Raw genomic sequence first — 18,188 nt, 5'->3', positions numbered from 1 at the left:
ATCCCTGACCATTAAGTCCAGTCATGGACAACTCTGGGGTCGCAGCGCTCATCTCACTTTATGAGCCGAGGGAGCTGGCGTTTCCCCGCAGACAGTTTTTCCAGGTCATGTGGCCAGCATGACTAAGCCACTTCTGGCAAACCAGAGCAGCGCACGGAAACGTCGTTTACCTTCCCGCCAGAGCAGTACCTATTTATCTACTTGCACTTTGATGTGCTTTCAAAGTGCTAGGTGGGCAGAGGCTGGGACCGAGCAACGGGGGCTCACCCTGTCACCAGGATTCAAACCACCGACCTTCTGACCGGCAAGCCCTAGGCCCTGCGGTTTAGACCACAGTGCCACCCGCGTCAAACACTTGCTGTGTAGTAAATCCCAAAGTCCTATTAAAAGGCCAACTCGCTTTTCAAATGCACCTAACGAATGTAGTTATTTGCTTTTAATGAAAAGCAGCTTCAGGAGGCTGTAATTTTCAGCACATGAGAGTGGCATGGGTGTGGGACGATGAAGCATGTCTGACCTGAATGATTTTTCATATGAAAAACGGAAGTGAGCAGGAAAACATGGAACAGACAATAATGAATATAATTGGTCCAAAAATACGGTTTAGGTTTCAAAGTGTGTATGAGCAAGAATGTCACTTCTGCCCTTTTTATTGCTGTGACAGTACATTTTGACATTTCTGATGCCTGTTAAAGCGATGATGACTGCGTGATTCATATGGTTGCCACTGGGATTAGAGGATATGACACCTCTTTGCTGATCGCTGCTTTTCTAGTTCACCTCTATAGACCTGTGCAGATTCTGCAGTCATGTATTTAATAATGTGTTTTTTTATATTCCTTGAGGGTCACTCAGGGCAGTCCCTCAGGTACACTGCTGAGTCCAGACTTCACTCAAAATACCTTCCGTCTCCACCTGCTGTCTTATAGACAGCATTAGGACTATCCCTTTATATTTTTACTGAAGTGCATTTACATTAGGTATGTGGTGTGTTTACCTTGGAATCCACCCAGGCCAGAACACAGACAGTTAGAACTTCAGAATATATGTGAGAACGCAAACGTATATGTAATTTAGGTAACATTCAGAACAAGCAGTCATTATAGGCAGAGTTCTAATTCCCTAACTCACTAGCTTAAGTTTCATAACAGGGGTCTGATACTTCGACATATACTTTCATTATCTCTCTCATCTCATTCCCCACACACGCCCAGATACACTTCCACACTATCATTTCTCAGCAACACTCTACCAGTTACCCCCTAATATCAACCATCCTTCCACTTAATTCTTCTGTCACAGGGTTATATCAGGGTTTCAATAGCACCAGATTTACACCCATATTTAGCAGAGGTGAGATGGATGAAGAGAGCTAACCAAAAAAAGTGGTTTGCCTCTCATCTTTGAGCTGCAATTTTATTAACTCTCTATCTTGTAGATTGATATCTATAAACCTTGCAAATATTCAGGGATGGCTGGTTGTGTTGAAATGCCATTATTTTTTATGCCTAGGCACCAAAGGAGTTGTGTGTGTTGATTCTTCAAGGGTGATTATATATATATATATATTACCAAAAACCTAAATAATGCATCCACCTTCCTTTATTGCAGGCCAGAAAGTACATAGAATCTCTACCGCACATGCCTCAACAGGATCTGAAAGCAGTATTTCGTGGAGCCAACCCATTAGGTATAAACTTGGAGGTTTTAGTATTTACTATACTTGTTTTGCACAGGTAACCTGAAGCGTCTGTAACCTGAAGTGTCTGTAACCCGAGGCACCACTGTATTAAACTAGGGATCAATGGAGGCAAGTCCCTAGCCCCTCTCTTTTTCAGCGTACACCAGCACAAAAGCCCTGGATGGTGAACATGTGTGCACTTACTATAGTAGTAAGTTGTGCTATATATCCCACCCCCTCCTTGAGGATCTCCACCCTCTTAGCCAACACCCTTCCTTGCCTTTACAGAACTTGCACAGATCAGCAGTTGAGAAGGGAGCGGAATTGATCATGCAGGACTTATATGCAGCCTTGGTTTGGGGATCAGATTGTGTATTGCATAAGCTGTCGGTCTGACTTCCTGCTTTTCAGCCAAAACGTTGCCCAAGGTTACTCGTGGATCTCTTAATTCAAAGTCTAAGGTCTCCCTGTTTACCCTTAGCACATAGCAATCTGGTTCAAGGCTCTCTCAAACCCTCTAGCATTCAGAATTGCTAAGCTAATGGCAACCAGATGTCACAAGCCACCTGAGATTACTGCAGCAAATAAGGAGCTTGCCACTAGACAGCACTTAATATTGGCTGTGATCATGCTAGTTATTAATTAGTAATTAATAAGCTGTGAGCGTGCTGGTAATTAAATGATGTTTTATACGTTTTGTATGTAGAAACTTAACTCAGCTAAGCATCAATTATCTAGCATGCCTGTGTAAATATATCGTTATTTTCTTTCTTTAAAATATACACAAACAGGGATCTGTTATTTCCTTTTCATCATGGTTCATCTGCAATTTCATGCTTGACTGTTTGCATTTTGTGCCTGGGAACTGATTCCCAGATACAAAATGCTTTGTGCAAAGTGGTACCAAATAAACATGTTTATAATGCTATATTTTCCTTTGGTTAATTTATTTTTTAAATAAATATTTTGCAACCTTGAGATTAGGTTGTGGAAGGCATGCAGCATTTTACTCAAGATATTTCAGTTTTCCTGATGATGGTGGTAAAGTGATTTTTGATTTTATTTTCTTTTAATCCTAGCTGTAGATCTTCTTGAGAAAATGCTTATACTGGATAGCGATAAAAGAATAACAGCAACAGAAGCACTTGCGCATCCTTACTTTGTACAATACCACGATCCTGATGATGAACCTGAGGCAGAACTGTATGATGAATCAATAGAGAATAAAGAACGGATTATAGATGAATGGAAAGGTAAAGAAGTCTGTCGTTCTGCAGTTGACATGCAGAGCAACCCCCACCCCAAATTCTAGAAGACCAAAGAAAATTTGGTTTATAGACAGTTTCTACAGAACTCTTTGATTCCATTTTTAGGACTGCATGAGGAAATGAAATCTCTTTGCCTGGTTTCAGTGACTTGAGGGGATTTCTATTTTTTTGTTTATTTTGGTTAAGCTTTGTTTTGAAATCTAAAGAAGGAAAAGCCATTTGTTCAGAACTTGCAAGCATTTGATAGGAACTGGCCCCGGCATGTACATTGTGAACTATGGGACCTGTAGCTTCTTGCTAGAATTACTTCAGATGTTTGCTTTAACCTCAGCCTCTGGATGTTAACAGCATCTTAAGATATATAGTCTCATATCTGCTCAAGGCTAAAGTGGCAAAGAATATCCCTTGCTAGCAAAACATGTTGCCTGTGACATTATTTAAACAGAGTAAGGCTTTCAATGGCACCTTGAAGTTTTAAATAATGCCACGGGCAACATTTTTTTTTTGCTAGCAAGGGATATTGTTTCAGGTTTAAGAAGTGAATGAAGACGGGCACCTGAAAATTACATAAACACACAACTCGCTTTGTGCAAAATATCCTATGGCTTGGATCCTATGTTAACAGCATTCAGAAGCCTCTCTGAAGGGTTGAAAGAACCCCTCAACAATGTGGGATGGCGAGTCGGAAAATGGAGGGCAGGATTTATTGTCTGAAATTTGACATGAGCCCTAATACAACATTCAAGTTCACAGAAGGTTCCTGTTCCACATTTGTTCCTTTCTGATGAGCCTTCTCCAGAGAGCATTTTCAGAAGACTCGGGGGATGCAGTAAAATTTCTTTCCATGAACTTCCACCTTACATTCAGGTTCCAGCCTGTGTTCTTTTATTCTCTTGTGTGATCAACACATAGGGCATCACCTTCATCTCCCCCAGTGTTTCCCATACTTGGGTCTCCAGCTGCTTTTGGACTACAATTCCCATCAACCTTGACCACTGGTCTTACCAGCTAGGGATGATGGGAGTTGTAGTCCAAAAACAGCTGGTGACCCAAGTCTGGGAAACACTGATACACACACATTCCAATTCGATTTTTCTTCTTTTGACTGCTGAGTCAAGAGATAATTCCACCAGCACTCTAGTTAGGTTTGCTGCTTGTTACCGGTATATTCAGACACTTTCTTCTTACTTGGTGGAGTTTAAACATTTGCACCCTTTCATTTAGCAGCCTGAACGTATGCATGTTTATTTGGAAGTGAGTCCCACTGAGTTCAATCTTGCTTGCTCCCAAGTAAGTGTGCATAACAAATCTCTCAATGTACCCTGTGGCCCCATTAAAAGAATTTTAAGTCAATACACACGTGTGCTATGGAAATACTTTGCCTAAGAGAGTTTTGTGGCGTATTTTCCACAACTTGTTGGTGATGGTGGTCCTTATCCACCAATCTGGGATAAGATAGCCTGCCCAGTTGTATAGCTGGGGAGTCAACCTTCTGCTAGACCAGACTTCCTCAACCTCGGCCCTCCGGATGTTTGGAGACTACAGTTCCCATCATCCCTGACCACTGGTCCTGCTAGCTAGGCATCATGGGAGTTGTAGGCCAAAAACATCTGGAGGACCGAAGTTGAGGAAGCCTATGCTAGACTTTACAAAATAACCTCATAACAAATTACCATTCACTGGGTGGGGGTGGGGGGTGGGAATGTGTATTCACACAGTGAGAAAGTAGTTCTTTGTTACACGCTAATTCCCCCCCCCACACACACACACACTGCCTATCAACATTTATTTCTGTAAAATGCAGTAACCTCCCTTTCTTTAAATAATAGACAACCCTTGGTTTAAAGAGGCAGAGGACACAGTTGTATATTTTTCCCCCTACCACTTGAAATGTTGAGGCAAGCTGGTTTTAATATTATTCGCATGCACTTCACCCAATGACGGGTATTATATAAGGGATGTTTCAGTGAAATGCCTTCTAGCAAAACTCACAAAGAAAAGCAGAAGTGAAATCCTTACATACACTGGGCTTTCGATTTTAGAAAGATACGTTGTTTTCCCAGAGATGGTTGCTGTGATGTGGCCAACCATCATTAATCATAACACTTTTTGATTCTATCTCTCTTGAGTTTCAATTTTAAAAATGTCTGTTTTATTTTCATAAAAGCTTTCGCTCCATGTTTTAGAGGTTTTGTACTGTATTTTGTACTGTATTGTAGCCACGGGGATGCGGGTGGTGCTGTGGGTTAAACCACAGAGCTTAGGACTTGCTGATCAGAAGGTCGGCGGTTCGAATCACCGCAACGGGGTGAGCTCCCGTTGCTCGGTCCCAGCTCCTGCCCACCTAGCAGTTAAAAGCACATCAAAGTGCAAGTAGATAAATAGGTACCGCTCTGGTGGGAAGGTAAACGGCGTTTCCATGCTCTGCTCTGGTTCACCAGAAGCGGCTCAGTCATGTTGGCCACGTAACCCAGAAGCTGTACGCCGGCTCCCTCGGCCAATAAAGCGAGATGAGCGCTGTAACCCCAGAGTCGGCCACGACTGGACCTAATGGTCAGGGGTCCCTTTACCTTTACCTTTACTGTATTCCACCATAAACCATCTTAAAGTTGTAGAAGCAATGTGTTGAAATTTAAAGTGTTTCAAACTATGTTAGCATTAGTTCTCATCAGCATCCAGATGCTAAGATTCCCCCCTAGAGCTGCCTTATCCGGTTCTTTCAGAAGAGCTGAGTGGGCTTTTAATTTAATGTGTATGTATAGTAATGTCACTAACATAAAATCTGCTGATCTTAACACCTTAAGTGGGTGAGGGGGAAAGGAGATGGTTGCTCAGTTTTGTGGGGTGGGGCTACATTATTCAGGACTTTAAACACTACTGCAAGTACCTTGATTTTGACCCAGAAACCAGTTGTTGTTCTCTTAATATTACATCTCATCTCCATCACCTCCACCATGTCTGAGTGTGAGAGAGACCATTTTTCTATGCTCGGCTGTTCTGTTTTAATTTAAGCAGTGTCAGTCTGTGTGCAAGCAGAACGTTAAAAGTTTTGCATCCATGAGATCATTCAAACCAAATAGCCAGACAGGTAGGTACTTTCATTCAAATTTAAGGAAAGTTTCTGTAGTTGATATGTCCGTGTCAATGTGGGGAAATTGTGTTATTTTGTATCCTGGGCAAACTAGTCAGATGACACTGTGTGTTCCTGATACGGACTGTGCAATCCAATTTTTTTATTTTAAAAAGCGAGACTTCACTTCATTAGGAGTTAGGATCCTTACACAGAAAGGGAAATGTATTTAAACGGTCATTGGCAAGACATGCAGAAATCTGTCTACCGGATCTGATTGTTTCTTCTGCAGAGTTCTGCATTCATCCTCAGTGCTAGAGAAAAAATGTGTTTTTAGGGATTTTATAGCCATGGTTTGTTACAGTACAGTAGTCAGCACAGCCTATCCTTCAGTATATAGTTGTTGGCACAGCAAATCTGAGGTTCAGGTTCTTGGTATATTAAACTTGTATGTCTCTCTGTGTTGAGAAAGCGAACAACCACAGACATTTCCTTGAATATGTGTGTTCCTTCTGCCTTCAACGCCCTGATGCGTATCTAAATTACTAATATTTTATATTCACGTTGGTTTTCTCTCTCTCTCTCTCTCATTCAAGAACTTACATATGAAGAAGTGATCAGCTTCAAACCACCCGATTTAAAGATGGATAGCCTTGAAATTGAACAATAAATCCGGAACCTTATCTTTTTTTGCCATGCTGTACTATGAAGACTATTAAACGGATTGCATTGCAATTTAATTTCATATACCACAAGCGTAGATTTTACTATCCAAAGATCTTGGAAGAGCTATGGGAAAGCAGATAAATAGCGCTGAAGGAAAATGTATCCGGGGTGTGTTTTGCCTTGTACCACGAATGTAATAATTACAGAACATTAAGAACCGCTTCATTATGACAAATGATGCACTGAGGGTTTGTTTTTTTGCAAAAAAAAAACTGTGTCTTCTCTGCATGTCTCATTCTATTGGTTGTGATGCCACAAACGGTGATTCTAATATTATTTTGAGGCTGTACAGTTAAAGCATGAATGTATGTTGAAACAAAAATAGAAGACCATACAAGCAATTTATTATTTTTAAGATACAGATAGGTAGCCGTGTTGGTCTGCCATAGTCAAAACAAAAAAAATTCCTTCCAGTAGCACCTTAAAGACCAACTAAGTTAGTTCTTGGTATGAGCTTTCGTGTGCATGCACACTTCTTCAGATATGAATCTGAAGTATCTGAAGAAGTGTGCATGCACACGAAAGCTCATACCAAGAACTAACTTAGTTGGTCTTTAAGGTGCTACTGGAAGGAATTTTTTTTGTTTTATTTTTAAGAGTTACCTTAATTCTATGTTGTGTTATGTTTATTACTTTTTAATTTATAGATAGTGCCTTTAGGAGAAGGGGCCACTGTAGTAAGTTAGTCATAATAGATACCTGTAGTGGTTTTCATGACCATGCTAAGAGTTTCTGGAGTGATTGACCAACAGTTGGAAGTCAGTGAGTCAGATCATTGTTTTGTCATTAGAGTTTGCCGTCATTTTTCCTATAGTTGTAGAAAACTGCAGAGCACAGTTTTACTAGTGATCTAGCCCTAAAATGGTCCACTGTGTCAAGTTCTAATGAGTGGAATTTATCGCACACATTTGAGTTCTTTGAAGATCTAGCTCCCCACTAGAGCACTTTCTCTGTAATTTTGGAGTGCCTGTTCCTCCCCTCCCCTGTCAATAAACTGTTTTGAAAACAAAACATGTTTCCTGTGCTTTAAAAATGTTTATGGTGGCAATTAATTTTAATCTGGGTAAAAATGTATGTGCTGTGCATGAGCTGAAACTAGAATGTCTTTGGATTAAAAATAAAATAAAATCTGCAGCATACTATAGAAGGTATAAAGAAGTGGGTGGACAACTCTGGCCCTCAAATGGTAATGTATATGTCATTATGACCATTAAATACATCTAGTTCAGCTCTGAGACTGGTAGGTCTCTGCTTGCCTCTAAAAGGCACTCATAAATGGGACACTTCCTCTTTCATACTCTCACTTAGGAGCTTCCTCTGGAAAAAGCAGCCTTGGAGTTTGAGAGTCTTTGTATGTTTGCACACACACATATCTGAGGCTCCGGTCTGCTATGTAAGCCAGCCTAACCATTAAGAGTAGTTTCTGAGGCCCTGTTCTCTAGCCCTCCAGCCAAGAGCCATCTTGCTGGCAGGTATCAGGGATGGGGCTTTCTCAGTGGTGGCCCCTTCCCTAGGGAGATAGATACACTTGGTCTCATTGCTGGGAGGTTCCAAAATTGGGCAGCAGCGTCTTGAGCGACTCTTGGGATAAACTAATAGATATATACCATAATGACGCAGTAGCTACTAGTAACAGGGAACCATATGGAAACTGTTTTTGTAAAGAAGTTCTCCACACAAGTGAGCCAGTTTGAACCATCCCGTGCAAGAGCCACCTGAATATTGTTGGTATAATACGGGAGTGGTGAACCTGTGGTCCTCCAGATGTTGTTGGATTCCAACTTCCATCATTTCAAGTCAGCATAGCTAAGTCGGGATGATAATGATAAATTTATTATTTATACCCCACACATCTGGCTGGGTTTCCCCAGCCACTCTGGGTTGCTTCCAACAAAATATTAAAATACAATAGTCTGTTAAACATTAAAAGCTTCCCTAAACAGCGCTGCCTTCAGATGTCTTCTGATGGAAGTTGGGAGTCCAATATTTGGAAGGCTGCAAGTTCACCATCCCTGAAATACTGGAAGCCAGCGAATACAGAAAAAACCACTTCCACACCAATATGTACCGGTAATGGCAGTTTGACCTTCTAGGTACTTGCTGTTTTGAACGTCCTCAGAAAGGGAGTGAACGGCTGCTAAAATTGTATATTAAAATCTTAACATGGAGAATTCGGCAAGGTTGAATATTTCAGAATCTCTCAGTGTACCATCTTTGATCCTGGGGTTACCATCATACACAACAGTTTTGTGGCACCTAAAAGACTTAATAGGTGCACTGTGGCGTAAGCTTTTGTAGACTAGAGCCCATCACCAGAAGTATGATGTGCCTGCCTTGGCAGATCTGTTCACACTAGCATAGAGCAGGGAAATGTAAACAGTTGGTCACACACTCAAGAGTATTCAAAGGGCCTCCAAAGTCCATCTCATCCACCCTCCGTGCCGAAGCAGGAAATCCCACTGCTACAATTTCTGTCAAAAGCCAGCTGGAAGCAAAGAGCTGCAAAAACGGGAAGTCATTAAAAAAAATGGTTTGGCTTCTTCAAGAGTCCAAGCTATGAATATTGGCAGTCTTCCCAAATACAGAAGGGAACTGTCTCGCATGTTGATTATGCAACCCTTTTGTATTTTGTGCTCCCAGCAACTGTTGGTTATTTGTGTCTAATGTTCCAGCAAATGTGCAGGTTATAGAATATATTCTTGTTCCAAAACTACACTACTGTGCCCAAATAAATACAGACCACCAGCTGGAATATACTCCTACGCACGGGATTGATTTTGTATTTCTGTTATCGTTCCTTCTCACCTTGTTAACCTGATTGATCCTACGGTAACGCAGCTTTTTAAACATCTGTTTGATCCTGCTGGCAAGGATAGCTCATAACAAACCAGTTATTTTCCAATGTGCTATTATTAAGTTGTTAGAAACCAAGGTCCAATTCCATTGAAATGGTTTCCTTCCACTGTGTGCTGTTTGCTACCATGCGGAGAGACAATCATGGTACCAAAGCTCATTTCCTATGATGCTTCCACTTCAAAAACTGTTCTGGCCTATAAGCCCAGAGGTGTGACAGAAAACAAGGCATGCTTGTCATGTTTTTCATGACTGCCTCTCTGCCCAAAGCATAATGTCGAAAGAGACGGTCTCAGTCAACCCTAAAAACAGGTTCTCTCCTGGAACCATTTGGAAACAACCCCAAATCTCGTAAATACTGGGTCACCGCAGCCACTCTTTAGTTCAGCCTGTGGCAAATCTCCCTTTTGGTGAGTTATTTGTGATGGCCACAGTTTTTACCTCCCACTTACAGGCAAGGTTAAGGTGGATTAACCATGATATGCAAAACAGACAGTTATTGCTAGAGGTGAATGAGTCACACAGTTCTGCGAAGGAAGTAACAGGTCTGCCACAAATCCTGCAGTTACAAGTAAACCAGCTGCAGACTCCAATGACAAACACATATAAGGAAAAATGTGGGGAATGCACCCTTTCCCATTTTTTAGCTGCCCTGCTTATGAAAGAGATGAAAGGGTAGCAATTGAATTAATTTTGCAAGTCGCAGCAGCTACTTGCATTCATGGTTCTTGATGCTTATAGAAAAATAGTGCGGTGTAATTTATTGGACTGTTCCAGAATTGGCAAACTGCAAATAATTTGACTTATGTACCCTAATTAAATTTATTCGTATTCAAGGTTCCACAAGTCTCTTTCTTGTTCCTAATCCACTATTTTCACTCAGGAACTTCGTTGTTTGTTGACATAGGTGGGGATGGAAAATCAGGCACATGAAAATACCATGGATAAAATGTATCCGGAGAAGAATTGCCAGATTCACTAATGGGGTGTGTGGGTGTGGGCGTGGGTGTGCTGTGAGTGAGTGAATGAATGAATGAATGAATGAATGAATGAATGAAAAATAACAACAGTATAAAGACAAGTAAGGTACATTGCTACTGGATTTGGAAGTTCGTGATTAAGTAGAGTTTCCAAGTCCAGATGCATTATGTCTGTATACCAGATGTTGCTTTCATGCCTTGACTGAGCACAGTGGAAGAGGCTCTTAAAACTACAAGATGTGAATTTAGTTTGAATCACCAGGGACAGTTCAATTACAAAATCCACTTTCTAGCCAACCATCTCAAAGGTGACACCTGACAATCAAAAGTGCAACCCTCACATGCAAACAACAACGTGGAAACCATACTGCTTATTTAGGAGGAGATAAAAAACGATTTCTCTTTCCGGCCATTTCCCCCCATTTTTGCCCTACGGGATTCTTTATGTACGTAAATGGACAGAAGAAATTCCCTCCAAAGAAGAATCGGCAAAGTTGACAGCCAAAATAAGAGAACTTAATGGTGATAGTTTTGTGGAAGAATGAAAGCCTTATTCGGATGACTGAAAGAAATGCTATAGTATGACGAATTCGTGATCAGGATTTGAACTATGAGCAACAGAAGGAATTAGAGATTATTGTTGTTATGGTATAAGACCCGGGTGCCACCTTGAAGAAAACATTGGGAGGGGCCAGGTAAGCCCTGAAGCACATAATTGATCACATGACATGTGATCGATTTGAATGACTATGCCCATCAACTTTAGGGGGGCAGCTCCCTCATAGAATCATAGAGTTGGAATAGACCACAAGGGCCATCGAGTCCAACCCCCTGCCAAGCAGGAAACACCATCAGAGCACTCCTGACATATGGTTGTCAAGCCTCTGCTTAAAGACCTCCAAAGAAGGAGACTCCACCACACTCCTTGGCAGCAAATTCCACTGTCGAACAGCTCTTACTGTCAGGAAGTTCTTCCTAATGTTTAGGTGGAATCTTCTTTCTTGTAGTTTGGATCCATTGCTCCGTGTCCGCTTCTTGGAGCAGCAGAAAACAACCTTTCTCCCTCCTCTATATGACATCCTTTTATATATTTGAACATGGCTATCATATCACCCCTTAACCTCCTCTTCTCCAGGCTAAACATGCCCAGCTCCCTTAGCCGTTCCTCATAAGGCATCGTTTCCAGGCCTTTGACCATTTTGGTTGCCCTCCTCTGGACACGTTCCAGTTTGTCAGTGTCCCTCAAATATTTTATGGAGGGCAAAGACCCCCTCGGCCCCTAGGAGTTGGCTCCTATGGTAGAAAAGATAGAAGATATGGTGCAGCAAAGGGGGAGAAATAAAAAATACCACCATGGGAAACGGGCTGGGAAGTCGACAAAACAAAAGAGACCTTTATGTGTTGGAGTGTATATGCAGGGCTGGATTTGGGCTTGATGAGGCCATAAACTACTAAAGGTAATGGGGCCCTTTATACGCCCAACTGTCCTTTGTCAATAACAAATTGTCGCTGTTTTTTCATAGCTGTCAACCTTTCCCCTTTTTTTAAGGGAAATTCCCTTATTCCAAATAGGATTCCTCGCAGGAAAAGGGAAAAGTTGACAGCTATGTGTTTTTTGTGTCGAATATATGCTATAGGGTAATTTATGGATCTAAGCCATTTGCACATAACAAAATATGCATTTTATCAAAGTAAATTGTTGAACTGAAATACAATTAAGAAGAAGTAGATTATACTGTATTTTGGAAATGTACATCCAGTTTTTGTTTTCCTTTAAATTTGGGGAGGGGGCAAGAGAATGGGACCCTGAGCTATACGTAGTTTGTTTAGCTTATACGTAAATCCGGCACTGTGTATATGTGAAACTTTTGAAATGTAATAAAATATAACCTCCGGTGCCGGGGGGGGGGGGGAGATTTCTTTCCCAGCTAGCCAGCGGCATTGTCAATCGACCTCTCCAAAATAAAAAATGGGAAAGGGAAGTGGACGAAGAGGGCGCATGTTGCGAGACCTTCATCCATCCATCCATCCACGCTGCCTGCAGCGCGGTCCCCTCCCACCAAAGGGGGTGAATGGTGGAAAAGAAAGGGGGAGAAAAGGAGCGAGAGCCGCCCTCCTCCACAGAGGCTGGGAAAGAGAAAGAGAAACACACGCCCAGAAGGAGAGAGAGAGAGAGAAGGCGGACGGGCGCGCGCAAAGGCGAGGCGCGCCCCCTCCGCGCGCGGTTCCGCCTCCCGCCGCGGTTGCTGCTCTCTTTCGCCGGGAGCTGGCGGCGCGGGGGAGGCGGGAAGCTGCCATGTCCTCCCCCAAGAAAGGCTTCTACCGGCAGGAGATCACCAAGACCGCGTGGGAGGTGAGGGAGCGCTACCGGGAGCTGCAGGCGGTGGGATCCGGAGCCTACGGCGCTGTCTGGTGAGTCTGGAGCGGGGCGAGGGGAGGAAGGAGGATCCCGGGGTGCAGGGCGAGGGCGAGGAGCAGCAGCAGGCGAAGCAGCCCCGGGGGAAAGTGGGGCGAGGGGGGAGGAGAGAGACTCTGTCCAAGTTCCCCAGCGATCCCGGACACGCCGGAAGGGAAACAATGGGCGCCTCGCAACTTCTCTGCTTCCCCGCAGACTCTGGAAAAAGGGGGCTGGGGGGTTTGCGCGCTGCTGCTGCTGCTTGCGCGCTCCACACACAGCCTTCCCGTCTGCGCTCTCAGCTGCGCCTCGGTTCGGCGGAGGCGAGCGGGCGCCGAATTCGAACCCAGAGCTCCGTGCTTCTTCTGCTCGCCCGTCTGAAGGACACTCTGCCCGAGGTTAAGGGCTGGGAAGGTGCAGGGGTCTGTGGTCGGATAAGCTTGTTTGGGGGGAAAATGCACATCTATACTGTGACCCACCCATACCCTCCAATATTTCACAAATGAAAATAGGGACGTCCTATTTCATCATAATCATAATATGCTTATTTATACCCTGTCCAACTGACTGGGCTGCCCCGGCCACTCTGGGCAGCTTCCAACACATAATAATAATAATAATAATAATAATAATAATAATAATAATAATAATAAACACATATAAAAACATAATCCTAGGGGGCCGAGGTCCCTTCGCCGCCCTCTCCCCCTAAAATATTTAAGGGGGGTGAGTGAAAGGGCATTGCCATTCAAATGGTCTGCATGTGATTGATGGCACCCTAATAATAATAATAATAATTTATATGCCACCCATCTGACTGGGTTGCCCCAGCCACTCTGGGCAGCTCCCAACGAAAAATAGTAAAATCACAATATAACGTCACACACTAAAAACTTCCCTGAACAGGGCTGCCTTCAGATGTCTTTGAAAAACGACCAAGCTGTTTACCTGTTTGACATCTGCTGAGAGGGCGTTCCCCAGGGTGGGCGCAACTACCAAAAAGCCCCTCTTGCCTGGTTCCCTGCACATCTTGAAGCCCACATCTATGCAATGTGGAAATGTGCGTGGAGAAATGTTTCTTCTCCGCCTTCTTTTTTTCACTTTTATTGCCTTGCTTCCTGTAGTGTTGGAAACTTCCTGTTTGGGGGGGGGGGCGATAGGAAGCAAAATTTTACTCTTGGCAAATGGGTTCCCAGACATTGATATGGGTGCCTTCACAGGATTCTTTCATTTAAATGACTGCATGACAGAATTTGTGGACTTTCTGCCCCATTTGCCTATCTAGGCTTCACCAGCCGATTCTCTGCTGGTGTTAAAATGCCAATAACCTCAGGCGGAGAGGGAAGGAGGCTGGTATTTTATTGCCTGCAACAGGCTGTGCGAGGGCAGATCTCCCTACTAGTGCAAAGAAACTGCACCTCCAGCATCAGTTGTGTTTCTGACACAGGAAGGTGTTGAGAGTAAAATAGAGGAGGCTGACAGCTGTCAGATACAGAAGGATGTGCACAGGGAAGAACTGTTTGACACAGATAAGCTCCCTTTTGTTGAGTGCTATTCAAGCGTCTGGTCTTTGCAGCTCCTTCTGTTCCTCATATTCCGCTGAGAACGGCTGTCAGGCTTGGCCATCCCTACATAAACAGCGGTGAAGTAATCTGCGGTGAGGTAGAGGGTATTTAACATGTAAGACAGGCGTTTTTTCTCTCCCCTGTTGTTAGAATCCTTGTGCGGACTTGCCCCAAAATGTGGAATAGAAGTGTAGAGTTGGAATGAAGGAATCTCAACTGATGCATCCATGGCAGATGGCTATCCAATCTCTGCTTAAAAATTCTCCAAGTAAGGAGAGTCCACAACCTCCCGAGGGAAACGCTTCCACTGCCGAAGAGCTCTTCCTGTCAGAAAGCTCTCCCAGAAATAACATAAATACCTTAAATAATGCAGATTTTAGCCACCCCCAGAATGTCAGGAGCACAGGAAAGTGCCATATTTCTGAGTCAGGCCCACCCAACGCAGTACTGTCTGCAGATTTGGAGATGGGAGCATTTCTCCACCCCCATTGGTCTGAGGTCCAGCGCCGACGGCCTTCTGGTGGTTCCCTTGCTGCGAGAAGCCAAGTTACAGGGAACCAGGCAGAGGGCCTTCTCGGTAGTGGCGCCCGTCTTGTGGAACGCCCTCCCACCAGATGTCAAAGAAAAAAACAACTGCCAGACTTTAAGAAGACATCTGAAGGCTGTTTAGGGAAGCTTTTGATGTTTAATAGATTATTGTATTTTAATATTCTGTTGAAAGCCACCCAGAGTGGCTGGGGAAGCCCAGCCATATGGGTGGGGTATAAATAAATTATTATTATTATTATTAATTATTATTATTATTCCAGCCTAACTGAAAAAGACAGGGATTGAACCTGGGACTCTCTGCATGGGCTCCGCCTCTGAGCTGCAACCCTTCCTGTATGTGGTTTATATGGCAATCCCCACGAACCCCATAGCAATTGCATGGGGGTCCAGGAGAATTACGCCAGTTGCATGTAATTCTGCCGCAACGCACTTCCGGGTCAGAGCAGCGGAAATAGCTTGTGCGCATGTGCATGCGTTATTTCCGGTGCACATCCGGGTTGGAGGAGACCCGTGCACATGTGCACAAGCTATTTTCGGTGCTCCTCTGACCCGGAAGTGCGCTAGAAATAGCGTGTTTGCACGCATATGGGCACGCGCTCCCCCGCCTCCAGTCCGCTGCGTGATCAGCGCTGGAGACACCGGCCCAAGGTGCGGTAAGTTTGCTGACCCCTGAGTTAAGCTTTACCTGTCTTGAATATTTACTACAGTGGTACCTCAGGTTAAGAACTTAATTCGTTCTGGAAGTCTGTTCTTAACCTGAAACTGTTCTTAACCTGAGGTACCACTTTAGCTAATGGGGCCTCCTGCTGCTGCCACACCCCCGAAGCACGATTTCTGTTCTCATCCTGAAGCAAAGTGCTTAATCCGAGGTACTATTTCTGGGTTAGCGGAGTCTGTAACCTGAAGCGTCTGTAACCCGAGGTAGCACTGTATTATGGTTCCTTAGCCATGTGTCTTAGTTCCTTTCCATATGTTGACATTTTCTAGGAGTGCCCCTGGGTCAATTTTTCACATACCGGGTGTTAACGTTGTTGGCTATTTTTATGTCTGTTTTGCGTCGCACCTTAATTTACAAGCTGGGGTGACCTTCAGTGACAATGTTGTCTCCTGCCTACCACCACAGCTGTTTTTCTCATCTCCTGGCCCCGCAACACAGCAGTCCTGAGGTGGGAAATGTGGTTCTTAGAGGGATATAAACTTACATCTAGCCTCATGTGTTTTATCATCTGAAACATCATAATAAAACTGCCATAGTGATTTAAGCTGTTCCTGCCTTATCCTCACAACTGTAATTCAACTGCGATTTAGCCTGGTGCAAGAGTGAAGAACCCAAGGACCTGCAGACGTTGTTGGACTACAACTCCCATCATCCCTGACCATTGGCTATGCTTGCTAGAGCTGATGGGAGTTGGACTACAACAACAGCTGGATGGCCACATGTTCCCCAACCTTGTCTACATAGTCTTGGACTCACTGTGACTGGGGGCAGGGAGATCAAACTGCTGTGCCTTTCTGGGTAGAATACATAGCAATGGAATTCATCCTTTGTGTGCAGTAGGTCCCAGGTTTTCCAGTTGAAAAGATTCAGGTGGCAGGTATTGGGGAATATTTCTGTTTGAGATCCAGAGAGCCTGTTCCCATTAGAGTAGTAATAAGAACACAGGAAGAGTTCTACTGGATCAGACCAAAGTCCTGTCTATTCAGAATTCTCCTCTCCCAACTACCTAAGGTAAAGGTAAAGGACCCCTGGACAGTTGAGTCCAGTCAAAGGCAACTACAGTGGTACCTCGGATTAAGAACTTCGTTCCGGAGGTCCGTTCTTAACCTGAAACTGTTCTTAACCTGAAGCACCACTTTAGCTAATGGGGCCTCCCGCTGCTGCCACGCTGCCGGAGCACGATTTCTGTTCTCATCCTGAAGCAATGTTCTTTACCCCAAAGTACTATTTCTGGGTTAGCGGAGTCTGTAACCTGAAGCGTCTGTAACCCGAGGTACCACTGTATGGGCTTGCGGAGCTCATCCCGCTTTCAGGCCGAGGGAGCCGGCATTCGTCCACATGTGGGTCCGGGTCATGGGGCTAGCATGACTAGACTGCTTCTGGCACAACAGAGCACCATGATGGAAACAGAGCACGCAAAAACTCCATTTACCTTCCCGCAGCAGCGGTGACTATTTATCTACTTGCACTGGCATGCTTTCAAACTGCTAGGTTGGCAGGAGCAGGGACCGAGCAACGGGAGCTCACTCTGTTGCGGGGATTCGAACTGCCGACCTTCCGATCGGCAAGCCCAAGAGGCTCAGTGGTTCAGACCACAGCGCCACCTATGGAAAGCCCACAAGGGGATGCATAACCTCTGTTCTTTAAGGGAATGGGTTATTATTATGTAAATATAAGAGCAGGAATTTATAAATCGGCAGCTGATGGATAATGAAAAAGGGAAAAGTAATAATTAAATAATAATAATAATTGTTAATTGTATATAAGGAATGATATATGAATTACAGTGGTACCTCGGGTTAAGAACTTAATTCGTTCTGGAGGTCTGTTCTTAACCTGAAACTGTTCTTAACCTGAAGCACCACTTTATCTAATGGGGCCTCCTGCTGCTGCCGTGAGATTTCTGTTCTCATCCTGAAGCAAAGTTCTTAACCCGAGGTACTATTTCTGGGTTAGCGGAGTCTGTAACCTGAAGCGTATGTAACCCAAGGTACCTCTGTAGAAATAAATATGTAATATCAAGCAGCATCGGGGGAAAGTAGGGATGCATCTAGGACAAAGAACAGGAAGTCAACTTTGGGGGGAAATTGTATTAAATTTTATGTAACTTGGCATTGATTTGTGTAAAATTTGGAAAACTAATAAATATTATTTGGCAAAAGAAAACAAACCCCACGAGCCAGACATGATACTTGGCTAGATACAAAAAATAATATGTCCAGGAATGAGGCAGTTTTCAGTATTACAATACATTTCTGAACCTGCCTGCCCATGCTCTTAACTTATGAACAAGCTAACTACCATGCCACAATTTGGATTTGATATCCCACTTTATCACTACCCAAAGGAGTCTCAAAGCGGCTAACATTCTCCTTTCCCTTCC

At 43.8% G+C, this 18,188-nt stretch overlaps 2 protein-coding genes across 3 annotated transcripts in view; both read left to right on the top strand.

Annotated features, from left to right (window-relative positions):
* LOC114605047 (mitogen-activated protein kinase 11) overlaps window positions 1-7,756 on the top strand; it is a 47,042-nt gene extending 39,286 nt beyond the window's left edge. Inside the window, exons 10-12 of the mRNA XM_028745791.2 lie at window positions 1,612-1,690; window positions 2,761-2,934; window positions 6,616-7,756. Coding sequence (XP_028601624.1) covers window positions 1,612-1,690; window positions 2,761-2,934; window positions 6,616-6,689 — 327 coding nt within the window. The 3' untranslated portion in view covers window positions 6,690-7,756. The remainder of the gene's footprint in view (window positions 1-1,611; window positions 1,691-2,760; window positions 2,935-6,615) is intronic.
* A 4,968-nt stretch (window positions 7,757-12,724) lies between these two features.
* Window positions 12,725-18,188, top strand: part of LOC114605285 (mitogen-activated protein kinase 12) — a 40,267-nt gene continuing 34,803 nt past the window's right edge. The window contains exon 1 of one of the 2 annotated variants that reach the window (XM_028746331.2): window positions 12,725-12,990. In XM_028746331.2, the coding sequence (XP_028602164.2) occupies window positions 12,875-12,990 (116 nt within the window). In that variant the 5' untranslated portion in view covers window positions 12,725-12,874. The remainder of the gene's footprint in view (window positions 12,991-18,188) is intronic. The other variant, XM_077935828.1, reaches the window with a different exon arrangement.

Source organism: Podarcis muralis, chromosome 10, assembly GCF_964188315.1.
Source record: "Podarcis muralis chromosome 10, rPodMur119.hap1.1, whole genome shotgun sequence".
NCBI classification, from domain to species: Eukaryota; Metazoa; Chordata; class Lepidosauria; order Squamata; family Lacertidae; genus Podarcis; species Podarcis muralis.
Note: the sequence above shows the minus strand (reverse complement) of the source record. Positions and strands in the feature narration are given on the sequence as shown.